This window comes from Lagopus leucura, unplaced genomic scaffold, assembly GCF_019238085.1.
Source record: "Lagopus leucura isolate 7727_CA_CO unplaced genomic scaffold, USGS_WTPT01 Super-Scaffold_100019, whole genome shotgun sequence".
In the NCBI taxonomy this organism is placed as follows: Eukaryota; Metazoa; Chordata; class Aves; order Galliformes; family Phasianidae; genus Lagopus; species Lagopus leucura.
In genome coordinates, this window is record NW_024962273.1 from 12305004 (window position 1) to 12326166 (window position 21163).

General features: G+C 38.6%; 1 protein-coding gene across 1 annotated transcript in view; it reads left to right on the forward strand.

Moving 5' to 3' along the window:
• CNTNAP5 (contactin associated protein family member 5) overlaps positions 1–21163 on the forward strand; it is a 145259-nt gene that overhangs the window by 61210 nt on the left and 62886 nt on the right. The window contains exons 11-12 of the mRNA XM_042877979.1: positions 282–401; positions 13922–14122. Coding sequence (XP_042733913.1) covers positions 282–401; positions 13922–14122 — 321 coding nt within the window. The remainder of the gene's footprint in view (positions 1–281; positions 402–13921; positions 14123–21163) is intronic.

Here is a 21163-nt window from a genome sequence, read left to right on the forward strand (position 1 = left end):
GAATGGGAACCTTTGAACATTCTTATTTCCTTAGGATTTCACATACTTTAGAATAAGAACAACATTCATACTTATTAAAGCAGTGCCTACTCAAGTTCATGAAGGCAGCTACCTTCATGCCTGAATTTGAGCACAAACTCAGGACCAAATGCAGTAAATTTTCACATGCTAGGCAGCAGTGAATCAAAAGGTTTTATTCCAGCAGTGTTTCAAGAAATGCTGTTATCTATAAAAGGTTTTCCCTCTGTTTATGTGAAACATTTTCTGTATCTCTTTTTAAGCCATCTATGAACAATCATGTGAGGCTTACCGGCACCAAGGGAAGACGTCAGATTTCTTCTACATTGATTCTGATGGAAGTGGACCACTTGGACCGCTTCGGGTTTTTTGCAATATAACAGGTAACATGTTTAACATGTAATGTTAAAGACTTAACTCTGCACTTGGTGCTTTATGTGGGCTCTAATGTTATTGTCATGTCTGTCATTGTGTTTATGAAGAAGATGCCAGAACCATTATTCCTTCAGTAGTGGAAAAAACAGAGAATTGGTAGTAACTGAGGTTTGGTTTTGGAGTGTTTCCTTAAATAGGATCCAAGCAAAATTGATTTCTAAAACTTAAGCTTAAAGGGTTCACTTCCTCCTGTTATTACTAAATGATATTAACAATGGTATTTGCACCTTGTAAAGGGCACAGCATAATATCATAACTTTTAGTGAGATGTCTGTGGTTTTTACTAAAGATCTGGAGACTTAGAATTCAAGCTTTCTTCAGTAACTGAGTAGGTCTTTTGCTTTAGTCAAACACTACATGTGGAATTCAAATCAAATCCTGCAGAAATAAATCCATTACATGGAATCTGGACCATTCACTTTCCAGACTAGCATACAGCTTCCACTAAAAGCAGAGGGTCTACTTGTGCCAGAGTCTTGAAATAGAACTGTGCCTTTGTAAATGGGGCGATAGAGAGAAGCACAACAATAAACAGATTTTGTTTAAATAAAAGGAAATTGTTATTTCTCATCGTAGCCTGAGATCATTGTTGAGACATGGCAGAAAAAGAGCTGCCTGTGGTCTTTCCAGATATTTAGCTGGCACTACATGTATCAGAACAGGAGGTTCACAGACACACAAAGTGGATCTTTGTTCACAATTAGAGAATGAAAGTCCTTGCCTTATAAACTGGTGATGATTTTAAGATCCTTGTACTGAGCTGGCTGTTGATTTTTCCAGTCTAGCCCTAACAGGAATTCTTTCCCTCATGTGAGTGTGCTGCTTTTGGTGTTTAACAGTGTCACAGAGTTAACTAGATCAATCTATGCCCATGACAGGAGGGCAGTAGGCCCCTGCCACCCCCCCCTAGCCCGACAAAATTTGGGAAGGAAGGAAAGAAAAACAGCGGCAACGATCTATGGAGGAAAACTTATTTTACTAACTATGATATCGGAATGTAAGATAATACAATGTAATACAATCTAATTGAAATTGAGACTAATAAATCAAATAAGATAGGAGAGAGAGCCTGAAACCGAGTCAAACCTGAAAAGCTTGGAACGGCTTGGAGGAAAGCACCCTCCAGCACCCACTGCAAGGCAGTAAGAGACTGCCCCATCCAGAAGGGCCAGATCCCATGACTTCTGTGATATATAGGGTTAGGTACCTGGAGTTGGAGCATTAACACTTCAATTCCCAGTGCACTACCTGATGCGGAATATTGAAGACCAAGAAATAGAAAACCGTGACAAAGAGAATGCCTTCGTCTTTGTGTATAGATGAGGAGGAATGATGCTGTCAGGAGGAGGGTCACCGAAGTAAGAGAGAAAGTGCAGAGCAAGTGCCTGGAAGGGTGACCTATTCGTTAAGACACCTCAAACTTATAGGTCTGTAGTTTTAAAATAAATGAAATCAAATGAAAATCCCTATCTGGCAAAGTCTCCCTACCAGTAACTGGTGCCTGCTTTGTATGTAGGGTTGTCTTGCAAAGGCATGAGGAAGTACTGTAACATAAGCTATATTGTGGATTGCGAAATATCATAGAGCCTTGTTTCTGCAATACAGTGGAAATTTCCTGCACTTCTTCCTATATGACTTTCTGTGTTTCCTGTGGCCAGGCGAGAGTGAAAGAATATCTTATTATCTAAATTGCTAATTCTGCATGAGTATAGTTTGCTAAATATATCAATCCAGAAAACAAAGCACTCAGAATATTCATTTTTCCTTAATCTCCTTGTACTTAGAGTGTCTCAAATTAAATTTTTATTTTGATTTAATTGAGCAATCATTATGTTCATTAAATGCACGCTAGTTAATTATTAAATATGTTTTTCATTCAAGTGTAACATATATTTAACAAGATTTGTTGTCTTTGCTGTCATTGGATTTCGTAAGCATTGGAACTGTTTCACCTTTCTGTCTGAATATCCTTCCTTGATCTCTAGTGTGGGAAATGTGCTCATTTTTATTATTTATCAGATAAATATCTGTGATCAAAACATTGTCAGTACTTTTTATGTCTGCTTAAAATGCAGAATTTTTGACAAACTCCTTGCAGAAAGCACCTGTTTTCTTCAAATAAATTTTATTTGGCAGAAATCCAGAGGGCCTGATTTTCTCTCTATAATGAACTTGCTGACATTCTTATTTTATTTTGGTTACGAGAAAATTGAAGGTGGGGAAAACTGACAGAACCTGCTAGCCTGGAAAATTTTATTCTACGTATTTCTCCTTTTCCCCTAGATATCTCATTTAAAATAGGGGAAGGTCATTTGTCTTTGATACCTCTGTTATTCCTACTGCATAAAAGAGGACCAAGGCACAGAAAAAGAATTACTATTTTTTTAATTATCTAGACAGCTCGTGGTACAATTGGATTATGTTTTTGTATCATCAAAATATATGGAGGCTTCTCCAAAAGTAATGTCTTCTATTTTATTATTTTGGCCCACAATGTCAGAGGCAGGTATTAGTGGTATAGCAATGTGGTTTCCATCAGTATTCTATTACATGTTGTTGCTGTGTAACAGATGGCAGCACAGGGCAGTCTGACGTGCAAGTGCATATAAAGCAAACAGGTGGAATGGAATTCCTCCAAAAATGGCAAGGGTTGATATTCATTGATGTTTGGTGAATGTTTATGGAGACCAAGCAGTGGGTATGAGCATGGTGAGGTGATGGGTGGTGAATTTCAGCAGTGGTGACAGTGAGTTACCTCCACTGTTGTAGGTTTTTATGAGTGTGGCATACGGGATCTTGTTGTTGTTGCTGAAAATGCATAGCTAATGCTGGTGACTCTGTTGCAAAACAGAGTTTTGTAGCTGAGAATTTGTGCTATCAAATGGTGTTATTATGCTCTTTGTAGCTGTTGTCATTTTCATGGAAATAAATAGGAGTCGTTACTTTTGGTGTAACCTATGTAGTTTGGGCGCCTTAATCACAAAAACTTTATTTTCCTGGGAACTTCTGCAGATAATAATTAAATGTGTACAGTAATAGACTAAGTACAGGACAGTGGAAAAAAATAACTTTTATCTTTACCCTCAAAGACATAGATTCAGAATTTTGTTATTACTTTCAGATTATATTCCTGTATAGATTTCTGAAAGTATAGATATTCAAGGAAAGTGAATAAGCTCATTTCGATCTTGTTATATTAAGGAAGAAATAAAGGAGAGGACCACATTACCATTCAGTGACATACTGCAGATACTATGCATGGAAAAATACAGATAGTCAGAAATGTGGATGGCTATCGTGCATGGAAAAAGTAAATAGACTGAAGAGACGATGAAGGGAACTGCCACAGGAAAGCATGGAAGATATAAGTGTGAGGAAGAAAGAAAAAAATAAATTGATTCCTTCTCATAATATGGGAGCTAAGGAACTATTCAGTTAGCCGGATTTAAGTATTTATTATTACTATTCATATTTTTATTCTTGACACAACCAACAACTCAATTGTGACTGTGTATGTTGAGAAGGAATTGAACAGTCAGACACAGGGTAAAGAGGGAGAGAGAAATAAGAGAAAGGAAATTCTGCAGGGAGGGGAAAAAAGGAAAAAAGAAAATGTATAGAGCCAATTTTCAGCATGGCAAAAATTTAACAGTATAGTGTCACAGGATATCTGCTGATAGAGTGGATAAATATATTCACTGTCTGGAGAAGTAGCTGAAAAAGCAAAGTGACAAAAATTGTAGGTGACATGCTGTTATTTAAGTTGGTCAAGAATAGGGAAGAATATGTGAGGCACTTCAGAAGGATATTGTCCTGAAGGCTGTTTATTTCAAGTCAAAGTAAAATACCTCTTTGAAAATAGGCAGTGATCAAGAATAGTAATAAGCCTAATTAAAGTCATAGAAAGACATCTGTATAAAGAGAGGCTAGAAGTAAATAATCCATGGCTATTTAGATTAGAAAGACTCAAAGTGAATGGGCCTCACTTACAGCAGTGATGTTCATTTGCATTTTCTTACAATAGAAATAAAGAGATAATTCAATGACAGTGAAGGACGACAAACTTAAGACTAGATTAAAAAAAAAAAAAGGACAACACCTTATTAACATATTGTTTTCTTCACCTTTTATACCCATTACACCCAGAGCAAAATCACTTTAATAGAGTAATTCAATAATTGTAATAAACAAGGAGTGTTCTACACCATCTATGTGCATATTGAAGGAAGAAAATCAGGCATGTGTACCCAAACCATGAGAACGTGTAGGTAGATGATAGGAGAGGCAACATGAGGGAAGAGTTTTTCCCTGTAATATGATTGCTTGATGATTTGCCCAATCGAATTAATTTTTACTTCCTGCTGAAATGGCTGATAACAATCAGTATCAGAAAATGGCTAATGGACCACCTCAACCTCTCATGCTATCATTGTGAGGCTTATTCTTTTTCTCTTGCTTAGAAATCTATTGATGTCTTCATCTCCTCTGGAGTAGTTTTTACCTTTGATCTCTCAAAGATTTGCTTACAATATACTGAGTCATTCTGTTGTCTTATTTTTTTACTTATACTGGTTCACTGTGTGCATACCCTGGGCTATCCAATCAATAATGCTTAGAAATCACTACGAAAAGTTCAGTGCTTAATTTTATCTTGGCCAGATATTTATGCAGTTCTCAAATGGCTTTCTCCTTTTCCTCCAGAAGTTCAAACTGAAGAGAGATGAGTCCTAGTCTTAGCCTTTGCTGCTGGTCAAAGGTCTGTTCTTGAAAATACTGTAATGAAAAAAACAAATCATTAATGAAAAAATCTTTTCTGGTTTTACATTCTCCTCTGAAAATGCAATTACTGCTTATTTTCCTGATGCAAGACAAGTAAAGCTTTATCTTCTCTATTACAGACTGTTATATGCAAAATGTGTTTATATCTCGATCCAGTAAGGAATTGTAAAAATATGCGAAGGAGATTGCAAAAGTTGTACTTGTAATACTTTACAAAATTGCTTCTAGCCTTCTATTCTCTATTTGTTTAGCTGACAATAATAAAGATTATATTTTTCTACATGGTACATATTCTATGGTATTTAAACAGCCAGGGCTGAATTCAGGAAGATAGAAGTTATGTTCATAGTGAAGCGTCTAAATACTTCAGATATCTCAATAGTCTCTCCCTCATTTGATATCCTGGCAGTCATCGATCTCTGATGCTCCCAACATAATTGTGGGACTGGTAGTGTTTCTTCCTCTGGCATTCATCTTTTATTTTGACGCAGAAATCTAGTTCATTAGCTTATATAAATTATCTATTTTTTCCACATGATATTATTGTCTCTTCTTAATTTATATAGCAGTTACGCTGGTACAGAAGTCAACCTGTCAGCTGAAAGTAGGACTAACATGAGTTAGGCTGAAGCAATAAAAGAGTGGAGCAGGATATCATGCTCATAATTCTGATTATGCTACCTGCAACTATGTGACTGTGGGACAAGAACTATGATGGTGAAGTCCCCTAGGTTACCAAAATGAGCTATATACAGCTTTTAATATCTCTGTGAAGTTTTTGGGGTATGGTTGTTTTTGTTTTTTGTTTTTGATTGGTTGCTTTTTTGTTTGTTTGTATATGAATATACCTTGCAGTTTAATGTCTATATATAAATTGTGATTGACTTTACCACTGGAGAAGACAATGAACAGGAATCCTTTAAAAATTATTTACTACAACTTAGACAGAAGACAGTCCTTAAAAATTTAGTTTATCCCCTCAAACACTGCAGGTTTTTTGACACAATGCATTTCTGACAACTTATACATTTCTGTTCTGAGTTTTCATTAAAAATTTCAAAATATCATAAAATGAAAAACATTTAATGTTATGTCAGAAGTGTTGTGCTGTCACTAGCTGCCTTGCCGTTTTCAGCAAGCTCTGTGCTGTGAAACTGCTGTTTCTGATGAACTTTACAGCACGTGTCCCACAGGCTTTCTTCACCCTCATATATACAGGAGACCACTGTGGAAATTTTATTGCAGATGAACGTAACAGATGTTTTACTCTAACCTTTAACCACGGCTTACTGCAACTTGATTGATCTCCTCCCATGCTCACCGAAACTGTAAGTAATCTGTGGCTCTCTGAAAATCACTCCAGCTGTCTCACCAGGTTAGGATTCATTTTCCCCAAACACAGTTGCTTTGTGCTGTGTTGGAAACCTTCAGATGTGCTCTCCAGCTCCTGGTGTTGCTGCAGAAGGGAAGTAAGTCACCCGTGGATTCTTCTTCTTCTCTGCTGGATTCACGAAGGTGCTTGAATCTCATAAGGCATCTGAAATACTGGAAGAATCATATGTTCCAGGGGAAGTTCAGGTTGGACATTAGGAAAAATTTCTTCTCAGAAAGATAGTGAGGCACTGGCACAGAGGCGCCCAGAGATGTGGTAGAGTCAAAGTCCCTGGAGGTGCTCAAGAACTGTGGAGATATGAGGCATGTGTTTTTAGTGAGTATGATGCTGATGAGTTGGCAGTTGGACTAGATGCTCTTAGAGGCTTTTTCTGTTCTGTGATTCTGTGCTGAGGCTCTCAAAAGTCACCAGGCATGAAGCAGCTTGAATCAGAGAGGACTGAGTTGTTGTCACCATTTCAGTGGACATGAGTGCAGGAGATAAGCATTTGTTTTGCATTAGGAATTAATTCAGTAGCTCCATCTATTTCTCACTGTTTGTAGATACCATGTACTACAAGAAATATGGAAGTTGCCTGGCAGGGTGATGGTTTAGCATCTCTGGCCTTCGTTATAACGGGGGAATGAGGGTGCAGGGAGTCTCGGATAAGGTAGCTTACTCTCATCTATCAGAGCCAGTGGTATCATGGTTGTTATGCCGTCAGACTTACCTTAAACCTTAAGCTTAGATTGAGCAAGCATCCTGCCTGGGGAGTATGGAGTGCAGCCCTTCCCCTCCCTGCTAGGGCTGGAGTGGGGTGGAACTGGGCATTTCATTGCAACACTTGTGCTTTCGTGATGCTGGCAACTGAGAGCTGGGAGGGATTCATAGGAAGGACACCCTTCTAGATATGGACATTCCTGGGGAACACACACCTGAAGGTATAGTCTTGCCAGCACCATCAGAGAGCAGACTGCAATGAGAGGTGGGGGCTGGGAACCACCCCAGAATAGTTTCCATGGAAATGTAGTGCTTGTGCACTGTCTGGAAGTAGCTGAATCATAAACCAGGAGGAGGCTGAAGAGCATGAAACAACCTGCAAAAAGCACATATCCTTGGGTCAGCCAACAGAAAAGAAAATGGGTGAGAGGAAAAAAAAAAAAAATTGAGTGGGTTTCCTAGCAGTCTCAGAAAACACCTTGGAGTTAGTGAATTAAAGCTTTTTGCTTAAAGAAATTATCTTTTAATGTTCTCCAGGGATATAGTAGAGTGTCTGGGTTAAACTGCCACTGCAGCTTTAAACAATGCAGTGTTAAAAGGGAGAGTCTGTCTTTTGTGTAGTCACTCCTGTAATTATAGGTACAGTTTTCAGAACAGTATTTGGTATTCAGTGTAGAGCAGCACAAAACAAATGCATCGTATGAGCTCTCAAAGCAATTTCTCTCTCTCTCATGTAACATTTACCGGATGTTTGGCTTGTTGGCAATTTAATCAGTCTGAACAATCTTGTTTGGTGACAAACCTCCTAAATCACAAAGGAGTGATGCAGTTTGTATGGGTGAAATGTGTTCCACAGAGATATTTCAAGTTGAAAAATAAAAATGAGAATTAGACAATACAGAACTCATTGAAAGCCAGTTTTCCAGCTGTTCTAATTTCCCACAATTTAATTTGTGTGCCATCAAAAGCAACTTGGAGACTTCCAGAAAGATGATAGAACTAAGGGTGAGACTAAGTAGAGGGTCTAAATTGTGCTGAATGCATTGCAGTCCCATGCTGTAAAAACATCTCCTAGGACCAAATACAGGCAGCATAATATCCTTGTAAATTGGACCATTAAATAAAACTGCAAAGTCATAAAGCTGTAGCATTACCCTGAAATTAATATATTGTCACCTTTGAATTATGGAACAATTTAACAAGCATTTAGACAATCTGCTTTTCAAGGCTGTATCTAACTATTCCAGGTTATATAGCAGAAGCTGTGGCTATGCTCTCCTATTGGGTTTTGAATTACTTGCAGCTTGTGTGTGGTTCAGAATTTTACCAAGCTGAGAAAGTAATGAAATAAAAAGGTGGAATAATAGAAGGTAAAAATAAACAGTGACCTTTGCTTAGAGAACAACTTTCTTGTTCTCACTGCGAATTCTCAAGTGCAGAGAGAGCTCATTAAGTTGAGTAAACAGGAAAAAAGCATACAACATGGACAGATAGAAAAAGATAATGATAGTCTCTTTGTTGAAATAAAAAGGGAGAGCCTTATCTGCCTAGATTAGCAGTTTCCAAACTTTGAATTGGCTATAAGAAGCCAGTGACGCTCAGTTTGGCTTGTGTCTATGTCACTTCCAAAAAATATAAAGAAACCATACCCCAAAATAGTAAAGATTTTAAAAACAAACACAAACACAAAAGTGAAATAGGAACATTGTTTAGAGACCCACTTGCAAATAGCACGGGTGTAATTTTTACAGAGATGTCTCTGCAAAGGTATATGCAAATTGCAAAGTTAATCTGCAGACAGCTGCTGCACTTCTTTCTAACTGGAATGATGCGTGTGCATGTCCAGACTGCAGCTACACTACTTGCCTAGGCCCTGAAGCATGTCTGAAATGCAAGCTCACAGATCACTTTCAGTAAGTTTCAGAGTACACACTGACTGAACTGTAGGAAGAGAATTCTTTGCCCTCATTATGAGGCAGACAGCTCTATTCCGGGAGCAGTCTTAGCTAAAATTGCAGATGTGAATTTGAGAAAATAGAATGATCTTTTTCCCACAGGCCACTGGGTTTCAGGTTGAGAAAATGGTATTAGAATAAAGAACTTGACCTTAATGGTGAGGGTCTTCAGGAGAAAGGTTGCCCTCTGATCTGCAGAAGCCTATGGACGTGGTTTTGCTCTCATCTTGAAATGGTCTGAGAATTTGTTGTGCTCCAGTTCAGCTGTTTTTCCTTCAGTTAGAAGTCTTTTTCATTGACTTTGGGGAGGAAAAAAAAAAAACAAAAGGTGCTGAGGTAGCAGAAAATATGTACAGCAAAGGTACGTAGGCAACAGAAAAAAAACTTTTAAGAGTTGGTAGCTTTTGTCATCTCACATATATGCTTGATAGTGACTCTCCTTTAATTAGATCAGTGGGATAAATATTTATATCTTTTGAGGTTTGCTGTTCATTACCTTTACCTCAAAGATGGAGCACAGAAGGAATCTTGGAAGTAAAACACAGATCTGACCTATAAAACTAATGAGCATAATAAATCAGGCATATGTAGATTAGAAAACATCTGAAATGTAACTGTGATTTTTTTCCTTTCTGCTTCTCCTTTTTCTTCTTCCTCTCTGTTCTGATTTACTTGCTAAATCACAATTACATTCAGTACAGACAGAAATTCAATTTGTTTTTCCTTTTCCCCTGCAAACCAGAAGATGGATAATCTGCAGTTAATTTCTCATTTCCACAAAATACTGTGGAGAAAAGCAGCCCTTAAATGCCAAAGTTCAGATCTCAGAGTCACAGATGAGTGCATCGGTGATGATAACAAGACCATTGAAAATTAATCCATAGTTAGGGAGAAGACAAAAGAGAGACCAGTCCATCTTGTCTGTTCAATATGTTTGTCAATAAGTAGTTGTCTCTGATAGTATGTTTTCTGATGCTTTGTCCAACCTCATTTCAAACATGTCAATTGATTACATTTCCAATGCTCCTTGGGAAAACTGTTTCATGTTATGATAATTTTTTAGGGTGTTGGTTGGTTGGTTTTTTGGCTTTTCAAGTACCCACATGGCACCATTCCTGGTGTACAAGTACAAAACCTGGAAAATATTGAAGTGTTAATCACTCTGCAACTCTAATATTAAAGGTCGTTGTATTTCCTAACTAGTAGTGTAGACAGTATTACAAACATTGATTTTATTATATGAGGATTGTTCTGAAAGTAATGCCTCCTATTTTATTATGTTGGCCCATGAAGTCAGAGGTGAATGTTGATGTTAGGGCAGTGGAGGTTGAACCTTCATACCAGCATTCTTTTACATGTTGACTTGTGACAGATGGCCACAGAAGGTTTGTCTGACAAAATGGCATATGATGTGGAAGGGTGTATGAAGCAAAGGTTTGTCACTGAATTCCTCCACGTGGAAAAAATGAATTGATATTCATTGACATTTGCTGAATGTTTATGGAGACCAAACAGTGGATGTGAGTACAGTGAAGTGGTGGGTGGTGCATTTCCACAGTAGTGACAGTAACATGAAAGAAAAGCCACATTCCTGACAAACATGCACAGCTGTCACACAATGAAACGAAAGCATCTCTATGACCTCATCCGCACAAATCAGTGGATTGTGACTAGGGAACTGCATAATGCGTATTGACTGCAGTGTGTTGGAAACAATAGTGGCAATGATAGAATATCACAAGGATCACAAAGTTTGCGCCAGGGGAGTCCCACAACTGCTCACACAAGAATAGAAAAGAACACAGTATGCAAGTTTGTCAGAAACTATAGAAGCAATACGAAGCTGAAGGTGACAATTTCCTGGATTATATCATTACTGGTGAAAAGACATGTCACCACTATGAGCTGGAGTTAAAAGGCAGTCTGTGGAGTCGTGCATTTGAATTTCTCACTGAAGAAAAAATCCAAGACATAGTCCTCAGAGGGTAAAGTGGTGTGCACTCTCTTTTCGGGTGGGAAAGGGATGATCCTTCTGGATTTCCTGGGACCTGGAAAAAACATCAATTCTGACTGCTACATCATGACGTGAGCTGAAGGCTTCAACTTCAAAAATTGCATCAGAGAAGATAGCCTTTCACTTGCACAATAATGTCAGGCCCTATACCAATTTAAAGACCATAGAGCACATTGTCAGTATTGGCTGCAGGTACCCACCGCACTCACCATGTAGTCTAGATTTGGTGCCTTCTGACTTTCATCTGTTCATGCCATTGTAAGATGGTCTGCATAGGCAACATTTTCCTGGTAATGATACCATCATACAATAATAATAGCAGCTGTGAAACAATGGCTCACCTCTACCTGTGCAGGTTTTACAAGCATAACATGCAGGCTCTTGTCCATTGCTGGTGAAAATGCATAGCTAATGGTGGTGACTGTGTTGAAAAATAGGGTTTGGTAGCTGAGAATTTGGTCTGTCAGATGATGTTATTTTGTTCTTTGAAACTGTTGTAGCTTCCATGGATATAGATAGGAGACATTACTTTCACAGCAGCCTACGTAGTTTCTCAAATGTGTATTAATGATGCTCAATAGAAGAGCTTATGACTGCCCATCTGGAATTTCTAGTGAACAGCTCATTCCCTTCTCTTGTTTTACATCTCACTTAACATCTGACTTATAGTACTGGCAACTTAACATTTGTTGTAATGTATGTTTTTCAGTGAAAGCAAAGGTTTCGACTTTCACCAGCTTCATTGAGAGGAATGCTGGTTCACACTCAATTACTTGGGAAAAATCCACTCCATTTATGTCAATCCTTAAGAAAACAAATGAAAAATAAACAAAAAGACTTTGGCTAATGAGAATCACTTTTTCAGATGTGTAAGATGTGTTATGATTTAACTGACTTACATCGTATTGGAAGCGGTCTATTGTGCAGAGCTGTGTAGTTTTATATTGTGCTACTGCATTGCCTGTGTTACAAGCACTGGGGCAAGATTTAAAAGCAGTAGATTTGTAGTATTTCTTATGGTTTTAATCTAACCTTTATGTATTACACATTGCTCAGTACTTTCTTGACTTCCATCTCAAAGGATCCACAATCAGCATCCTGAACTCTGTAAGAATCTCATAATAATAGATCTATGAGGAAACTGCTTCCATCCACCATCACAGAAATGATGAGAATGCTGTGAGTAGATCTCTAGTTTGCTGAGTATAAATTGTCCTTACAGTCTCCAGTGTTCAAGATCAAGTTGTAAATTACTCAGAAAAATTTCTTCCAAAGTTGGGCCAGATGCATTTGTATGATTCTCAGATGCTGCTCATTACTTGCCTGTCATCTGAATGACTCTATAATGGCAATTCAATAACTTACAAGTGTCTTTGAAAAGATTGTCCACTTAGGGTTTATAAATACGTGTTAGAGTTCTATGGAAGTCATCTGTGAGATGTCTGAAGCTTAAAAAGTGTAGATCATCTGTAACACATAACAGTGGCCACAAAGCTGCTAAGCTCATTGTAAAGATAGTGCTGTATGAGAATCCACCCACGTTATTTGGCAGTAAAATCATCTGAATACTTCAGTGCACAGTTTTTAAGATCGGATTTTCTTCCTTTTATTTTTGCCTTGTGTCTTCCCTGTGTAAACATATTCTTGGGTAAAGAGGGATTTTACTGTGTGTGTATCTTTGTAAGAGCATGTGGAAGACTCAGTCCTGTGAATCCTCGTTAAAAAATTTGCCTTTTATTCTGGGTCAGCTCAGCAGACTGGGCATTCAGGCTTCCCTTTTTATCTTGTCCCTTGCTATCTCACGTGAACCTGCTGGGAAATAGCCTCCCTGCTAAGCTAATTGCTTCTAATTGCAATGTTCTTATCACACCAACATCAATGCTGGTAGTGAGCTGTGCTGTAGCAGCTTGAATTGTGAGTAAACCTAGATTCTGCTTTGTATGACCTGAGAAATACACTGCCTCATCAGTAAATGCAGTGAAAGAAGTGAGGTTGCGGTCCCCAGCATGGGCAAGCATCAAAATTTACACTTATTTACAGATGCTGAGTCATAAATTGTTCTGCATTGCTCAGCTTTCATGCTGAAAAATGTGACAGTTGAGTAAAATGCATTCTCTGCCTTGTAACTGGGCAATAGGAACACGTTGACAATTGCAGCTTTTTGTCAGTAACTCTGTTTGCGATGACTCTGTGTGAGCTCATCAGCTGCAGTTACTATTTGTTATAACAGTGGGCTGTTCTCTTAGGTAAAGCTATGTTTGTAAAAGATGAATGTTACCATCCCAAAACATATTACTAAGTCTACTCCCAGGGCTGAAGCCAGTTGAAATGCATCTAATTTTCTCTGTATGCTGGCAACAGAAGATGCTGAAGATTTTCCATTTTTGCTGTGAAGTTCTAACAATTTTTCTCCAGCACAGCAAGCTGTAGCATTTGCTTTAGCTGGTTCAGGGAGAAACAGCCCTTGGGCTCTATGTTGACCTGCAGGTTTTCATCACATAGGGACCATTTCAGAGGTGACCTTGTCTGTAATGCAGTAAAATGTTAGATTTGGGTTGGCTTTTGTGCCCAGCTTGTTGCAGATTTTTGGCTGTTAACTTCCCGTTCAATCCCTTTTTCATTTAACAGAAGACAAGATCTGGACTGCAGTGCAGCACAACAACACAGGGCTAACCAGAGTTCAAGGAGCTGGTCCAGAGAAGCCCTACACCATGTCCTTTAACTACAACAGCAGCTCAGAGCAGCTTGAAGCTGTGATAAACAGTGCGGAGTACTGCGAACAGGAGGCAGCCTACCACTGCAAAAAGTCACGTCTCCTCAACACCCCGAGTAAGTGTCATGAGCCCAAGTCTTTCCTTGTTAACTGCTATTGATTATACAGCAGGTGCAGGCTGCACTGCGACTAAGGAGAAAGAAAACTGCCTGGATAGTAGCAATTCAGGCTAAAGTGAAAAGCCTTTGACTTTCTTGGGTCCTGCTGTGTGCTGGCTGTCCTCTGACATCAGATGGACAGAGCTCTGCAGCGGAGTTTCCCAGTGTGTAAGTCCTTGAGTACAAAGGGTCTGAAAGCTTCTGCAATGGAAAACAGCTCTTGGAAAGCACTTGCGCTGTGCCGGCTGGTGGCAAATGATCGTTGGTTTTTTTGCTTGTTTGTTTGTTTTTGTTTTGTTTTCATTTACAGGTTTGTAGGTGTATTAAAAGGAAAGTGTAAGACTCCAAACTTACGTATTTCTAGTCAGGAAAGTTGTACCAGTCCAATAGTCCTGAATGTGATGTTTAAAATGCTTGGTAGAATAGTTCCTGGGGCAAAAATTATTTTTACCTCTTGGTAGAAGGAACCAATTTTTTGCACTGATTTAACATGGTAGCAACTAGAGAGCAGAGAGGGTCTGATCAGTTTGTGTCTTTTTGTGATAGCAAATCACCAGTGGCTACTCAGGGTGGCTATTGTGTGACCTTCTGATGAAGCCTGGAGTTCACATCTGGTAATCCAAAACAGGAGGAATGCCCTTGAAGGCAGGCTTCTGGATGCTTCCAATTTTTTGTTTGGTTGTTTATAATGTCTGTATGGTCCCGATGATTCTCCAATTATTAGGAACCCTTAAATTTATTAGTAGGCTAGGAGAAATCCCATGGAAAACCTTATGGGAATCTTGTAATGGGAGATCCTATTGTGTTAAAAATACACTGCCTAATGAGATGTAGAAAAAACTTGACTGGTTTCAGTAAAGTTATTATAAATCTGAATATTTATGGATCCAGTAATCTGATGCCTTACGAACAGTTTATTTTCAAAAGCTCTTAGTCATGTCTTTTGTTACCATCAGAATTTACCAGTTGAGAAATGTTTGTATTGCTGATAATTTTTTAAAGAGTGAAATTTTAGCATCAGCACCCAGAGTAGAGCAGAAAGGGGAAATAAAGCACAGACATAGCTGCTCATGAAAACAAGGAAGAATGTTTTGCCAATACTTTGTGTCATTGGCTGCTGTTATTACACGCCACCCATGACGTGTTACAAAGACATAGTCACCACAGAGATTATTTCTGGATTATTTCTTTTTTTTTTAAGACCACAGTGTTACAGCAGGTCTGCATATATTTAATTCTTCTTCTGTCTGATATTTTTTTCATGTACATGCAGAAAGAAACAATATATGTTGTAGTACATCTTGTATATAGAACCTCTGTAAAGCAGCTTGCAGGCTTGCTAAGACAATTCCTGATAGGCACTTGTCCGGGAATAAAGGTGTGACACCAGTACCTTGAGGGAGAGGGTATTAGGATGATGTTCTGCATACCAGCTTGCTCTCTTGCAGCTGTTGCAGTGCCACTGGGCTCCTGACAGTTGACCGTGCAAGACTCATAACTCTTTAATACATGATAAATCAGAAAAAATTACAATCTTGAGCTCTGCATGTGGCAGACTATCATTTTTCCCCTTTCTCTTTCTTCTTTTTGTACGCTTTTTAATTACGCTTTCAATTTTTCATCGTGAACTTTCTCTGTAGCCTGAGGCTATAAGTTTGACTAGACTTGGAACATGCTCAAAAGTAAATTGTTTGAGCTGCTGAAATGATGAGGTTTGGGGAACACTCTTGTTCTTAGCTTAGTGTTACATGTTTTTAAGTAGTAGAAAGGAATATATTTCCCCAAAGCCTTCTGTATTTTTGTTAATTGATATTCATTTTGAGGTGAACGATTGCTGTATTAGAGAAGAACCTAGAGCCTAGTGGTACGTATCTTGAAGAGTCCTAAGATTTAAAAATTTCCACTACTAAGCTTATAGGTGTGTGTGTGTTCAGGGCATTTTTCTGGGCACACTGTGGAAGACTCCCACCTGTTTATGCCCAGTAGTAATTGATCACTAAAATTGATTAGTACAAAAATCAGAACTCCTGGGGTTTGCTTGTTGATTTGGCCCAGGTTTCTGAATACCTGAAGCATTTTGTTCTGCAAGAGTAATGCTTAATTTTGGTTAACAGACAACATTTATATATTCCTTCAAAAGTCAGTATATAACTGCATGTGGTGATGAGAAAGTTGCATTCATGGGCCAGTATGGAACATTATGTCACCTAATCCATCTTGATGAATATCATCATTCGTTAATAGTTCTGGACCAAGACCAGCAGTGTGTATTTGATGGAAAGACATCTTCCAAAAGTGTATCTGATCTTGACAGATGTACAGAGTTCCCCCGCCATCAAGGGATCTAGTTCATTTCTGTGCTTTCATTTCTGTAGAATTTTGTTCTTATTTGTTTTTCTTTTTTTGTCCTAGGAGATAGAATATATGATTAAGATATCTCAGCTGGTAGCAACAAAACCCCAAATCCTTGCCTTCAGGATCTAAACACTATCATGCTTCATAGAGAAACAATAAAGGGATTTCTCTTTTCTTTTTCTTCCTTGACTTCACTTTGCAAGGAAGATTTGTGCTGTTACATAGTAACTTTGACTTTCATAGCTTTGACATGGCAGGAAAGAAAGAAAAAATTAATGTGCCCAGGCAAAGGGACAAGTACTCTGGGCAGCCTTTGAGAGAAACCAAGGGAGGTTTCTGGCTTGCGTAAGATTGTTTGAGTTTATATCAGGTCTTTTTGTTCTTTTTCCTACCTCTTGCCTTGAAGGCATAGGCACCTCCTCAGTGGGTGTAATTCAGCGTAGCCTCCCCATTGAGTTACTTGGATTTACATCTGCAATGTGTCAGACACGCAATCTGGCAGTTGGCAAAGGAGTTTACTCATCTCCACCTCCTGCTGTCTGAAAAAGGCTTATCAGTTCTCACTGTCATACTACAGCTTAGCGGCAAACATGTCTTTGAAAACTGAAATTAAATTCCTTTGAACTGTGTTTTTGAGCATCTCTGCTATCAGCTAGATTTTCAGGAGGTTTTTGAATGTCAGAATAGATGTCTGTTCATCAAAGCTGGCTTTCACGATGCTGCCAAATGAAACTTCCAATTTATGACCAGTAATTGTAATTCTCTTGTGACTTCTCCATTCCTGTTGGAGAGACACCCACATAACAAGAGCAAGTATGACAGTTGGCATTAATTAGAAAAGTTATCCACAGGAGACTGGAGATTTTAACACTGCCTCATCCTTTGAAGCACATACTGTCTGCTGAGGAGCAGATGAGCTAGTAGGAGAAGAAGGGGTGTGGGCAGGAAGCTTGGGTACTTCTGTATGTGCTGTCTGTATGCTTGGAATTTGAAGACAGATTTAGGTCATAGGGCTCTGATTTCCTTTCCTTGAGGAGCGTGTCAGGTAAGAACTTAGGACAGGAGTACATGAACAATAATAGGTATGTGTGAGCACTTTTAATTACACTGTTAGCAGACAAGATTTTTGAAGGTATGAAAACAGTTCATTAGTCAACTAACATTAATTAGCTGAGCTATGACTCAATTTGCTCAGGTTTCTAGAAGCAGTGCATTCTTAGGAGTGCCCTCAAAGGCTTAACGTTTGCAAAGAAGCTTCACATCCACCATATCAAGGATTTAACACAGTGATAGCTGTATCAGTGGCAGGATACTTGGTTCACAATACATATACGTGGCTGACAGTCTGTCAAATTTGTAGCATATTTATGTAGGCAGAAACTGAGAAAAGATCAGTCCTAGAGCAAAATCAAAGAAATAGGAATGTCCTTTTTTTTTTTTTTTAATTTTGCCTTCCTCCTTTTATTTTTTCTTGTCTCTTTCCAGTATAATCCCACACTACATTGCTTTAAGTTTGGATTTCAAATGTCTATCCTAAAATACACGTCTTTTCTGAACCTTTTCCCTGTCTCAGCACTGAGGTGTACCATATGTTGTTTCCAGCTCTGTGACCCTATCATGACAGACATAGCTGTTCTTCCCTACCTCTGTCCTTTTGTGTTTTGTATCCCTCTTACCAGAGGAAAACACAGTTGCAAGAAGTGTGTCCTACTCTGAATTTAGACTTGATTCTCATTGTTGGGACAAATTGGTCGTATCTCTGTAGCCCTTAGAAAGCAGTAATTTACCCTTGGGTTTTTGCTCGCTACTACTTTGTGCCTTCCAAATATGTTATTCCATGTGTTACCAGGAGAAGATTTGCCTTTGTCTATAACAGGGCAGTCTGCCCTGAAGAAGTGGATCGTATTAAAGAGAGTGTTGGGCACACGGCAGTTCTAGATTGCATGATGTAGTGATTCCTGGCTAACTAGGATCCTCTTCTTGAGAGTAATTGGCTTGGTATCTGTGTTTCCACCAGTGCACCTTGTCTCTCCCCTCTAGTGTAGCAGTTCAGACAAACTGCTGTATTTAGAAACTTTGAACAAAGTTTGCCATAGTAATTTAATATGGGTGTTTGTCAGCTCTCTTTCTCACAGAGACCGATTTAGAGGCCATTTTGAAAGATGCTATATTGTTAGCAGTATGCAGGTGGTCTAACAAAAATGAAAAACGTATTGCATGGACAAAGTAACTTGACATTTAGTACTCGTGCACCTGTGAGTAATGTAATATCATTATCCTAATTTCTGACCTTGTACCTCCCACACACAGTCCCTCCTGAGTGACAATAGACAAATATTGCTATATCTGCTAAGGAAAGAATGCCAGCTGCTTGGATTACTTCTGCTCTAGTCCCATTGGTGTTCTCTGAGACTGCAATGCAGCAAAGAGGCCAAGCAATTAGAAAGACATGGACAAGAAATCTTTGCAGGGATACACTGGGTGACTTCTGATTCAGTGGAAGGAAAATGCACTTTCATCTTGAACCTAGCTGCAGAAGACAGCCTAGTGCTTCCTGATGTGTTTCTGGAATGACACCAGAAGGGCACAAGTCTCTTCACCATTATCTGTGTTTGCTTTAGGCATGATACGTCAGGTGAATTTAAAAAATGCTTATTGAGGGGATGTCTGATAGAAAGGTGGAGGAGCTTGTATGGTTAAATGCTATTTATTTATGTGGAATGTGTCCTCCATATTTCTGCTATACTTCTGCTGCTACTGAATATTTCTGTTGCAAGTCTCCCCTCATTTAAGGAGCAGTTCTGAAGTTATGCTTCTGTTTGTTTATGAGACCTACTCTTTAGCTGGAAAACAACTTTGCCAATCCAAACAGAGCTTCTATCCACAGAACAGAGCTTCTGTGCTTTACTGACCTGGAAAGTACCCCTTCCAATACATGTGAAGCTTGTAACAGGGATATTAATGAAGTTATATAGGGCAGTTAAATGAAGTGTAAAACTTGACAGCATATTTTGAGCTTGTAGTCTGGAAATCATTTGTGAGCTGCTATTGGCAACGCTGTATGGAAGTCTGTGTTGTGAATTGATGCTGTTGAGACAACTCTCCAGTTGGAGTTGTACTCCAGTAGGATGGAATGCCTGTTCTCAAAGAATCTCTGATTTGGAATAATGTTGAATGCATCTTTTGCTCAGCCTGTAAAACCTATGGGATAATATAATTGCTCAGTAATGGGGAAACCATGAGTTCGGAGAACTCTGCAGTCAAAATAAGATTTTAGAAATTGATAGTCTTGTGAGATACACAAGTACACCAGAACCAAACATGTTCTAGTGATACCTCAGATTTGATGGACGCAGTCATGTAAGTTTTTTGCACACAAATTTTGAAGAAAGAAAGAAATACACAATTTTTTCAGACTATTCTAGGCAGCATTCCCTAATCATGAGCAGTGATGGTCTTTTTTAATTTGCAGAACTCTGCATATTGTTAACAATAAATACTGGTAATTATAAAAGCAGCTAATCTATTGTTCATTATAACAGCTCATTAGCTATGACAGCAACCTCTCCACCATTCAAAACAGAAAGCAGTACTGCTTAGACTGTGCAGAAAAGTGTGCTTTCTTCCTTATTAGAGCCACAGCAGGGAGTGTGTTCTCATCACACTTGTATTTGTCTGCTTCATTCAGCTGTCCTACTTTGAGCATCCTGGGCTCCATTTGACTGAAAGATTCTTACTGACATTAAACTAATTTCCCCTTCAAATTTGGCCTTAGGTGTGTGTGTTTGTGTGAGATGTTTCCAATTCTGGAGCATGGAAAATGTAAATTATAGCGGTGGAAGTGTTCACAGCTGCCTTGATGCCATATGAGTAAAGAAATAATTTACATTTCTATTCATGTTATCTTTAAGGATAGCAAAGCATCTCGTGTTGTAATCTCTGTTTTGTGGGTGTTTGGGGTTTATTTGACTTCAGTTCTATATCTGGAGGAGAAAAGTATGTGCAAAGCAAGGTACTAAATGAAAGTCAGGTGGAACTGACTGAACAAGTGAGCAGGACAGAACCAATAGTTGCATAATATAATTATGTAATGTTACTAGGAGAATGGAAAGTGTTAGCATAATAAAAAAGGAATCATGTTCTTTGTCTGACTCAGATCCACTGCCTGTAAATTTTAAGTACAGGAATTCCATCCTTTTTACTGTGTGAGGATAGCCTATTGGAAATGTGTTGTTTGTTGTTTTTTTTTTAAAGTGTGAAGGCAGAGACAGAGGAAAAGAAACAGTGAGAATCAGCTGAATGCTGTGCTTTCAGATTACTTGGTGGTTCTTGTTCTAACAGCAAGAGAAAAAGAGTCTTCCCTAGGAGTATATATAGCTCAGTGTTTTGCTTTTGTGAACCACCTGATGTCAAGGGTAGCATAAAAATAGTCCTTCAAAGTGTCAGTTTCTTTCTTGAAAAAAAAAAAACCAACCCAACAATCCCTTTACTCTAAAAAAAAAAAAAAAAAAAAAAAAATCTTTGAGGGTAAGGAAGCATGCAAGGAACACACATATTCAGACCTTTAAGGAAAAATTGCATTCCCAAGAAGCTACTGAAAGCAATCAAGAATTGCTTACTTTCCTCCAAACCAGACTGATGTGT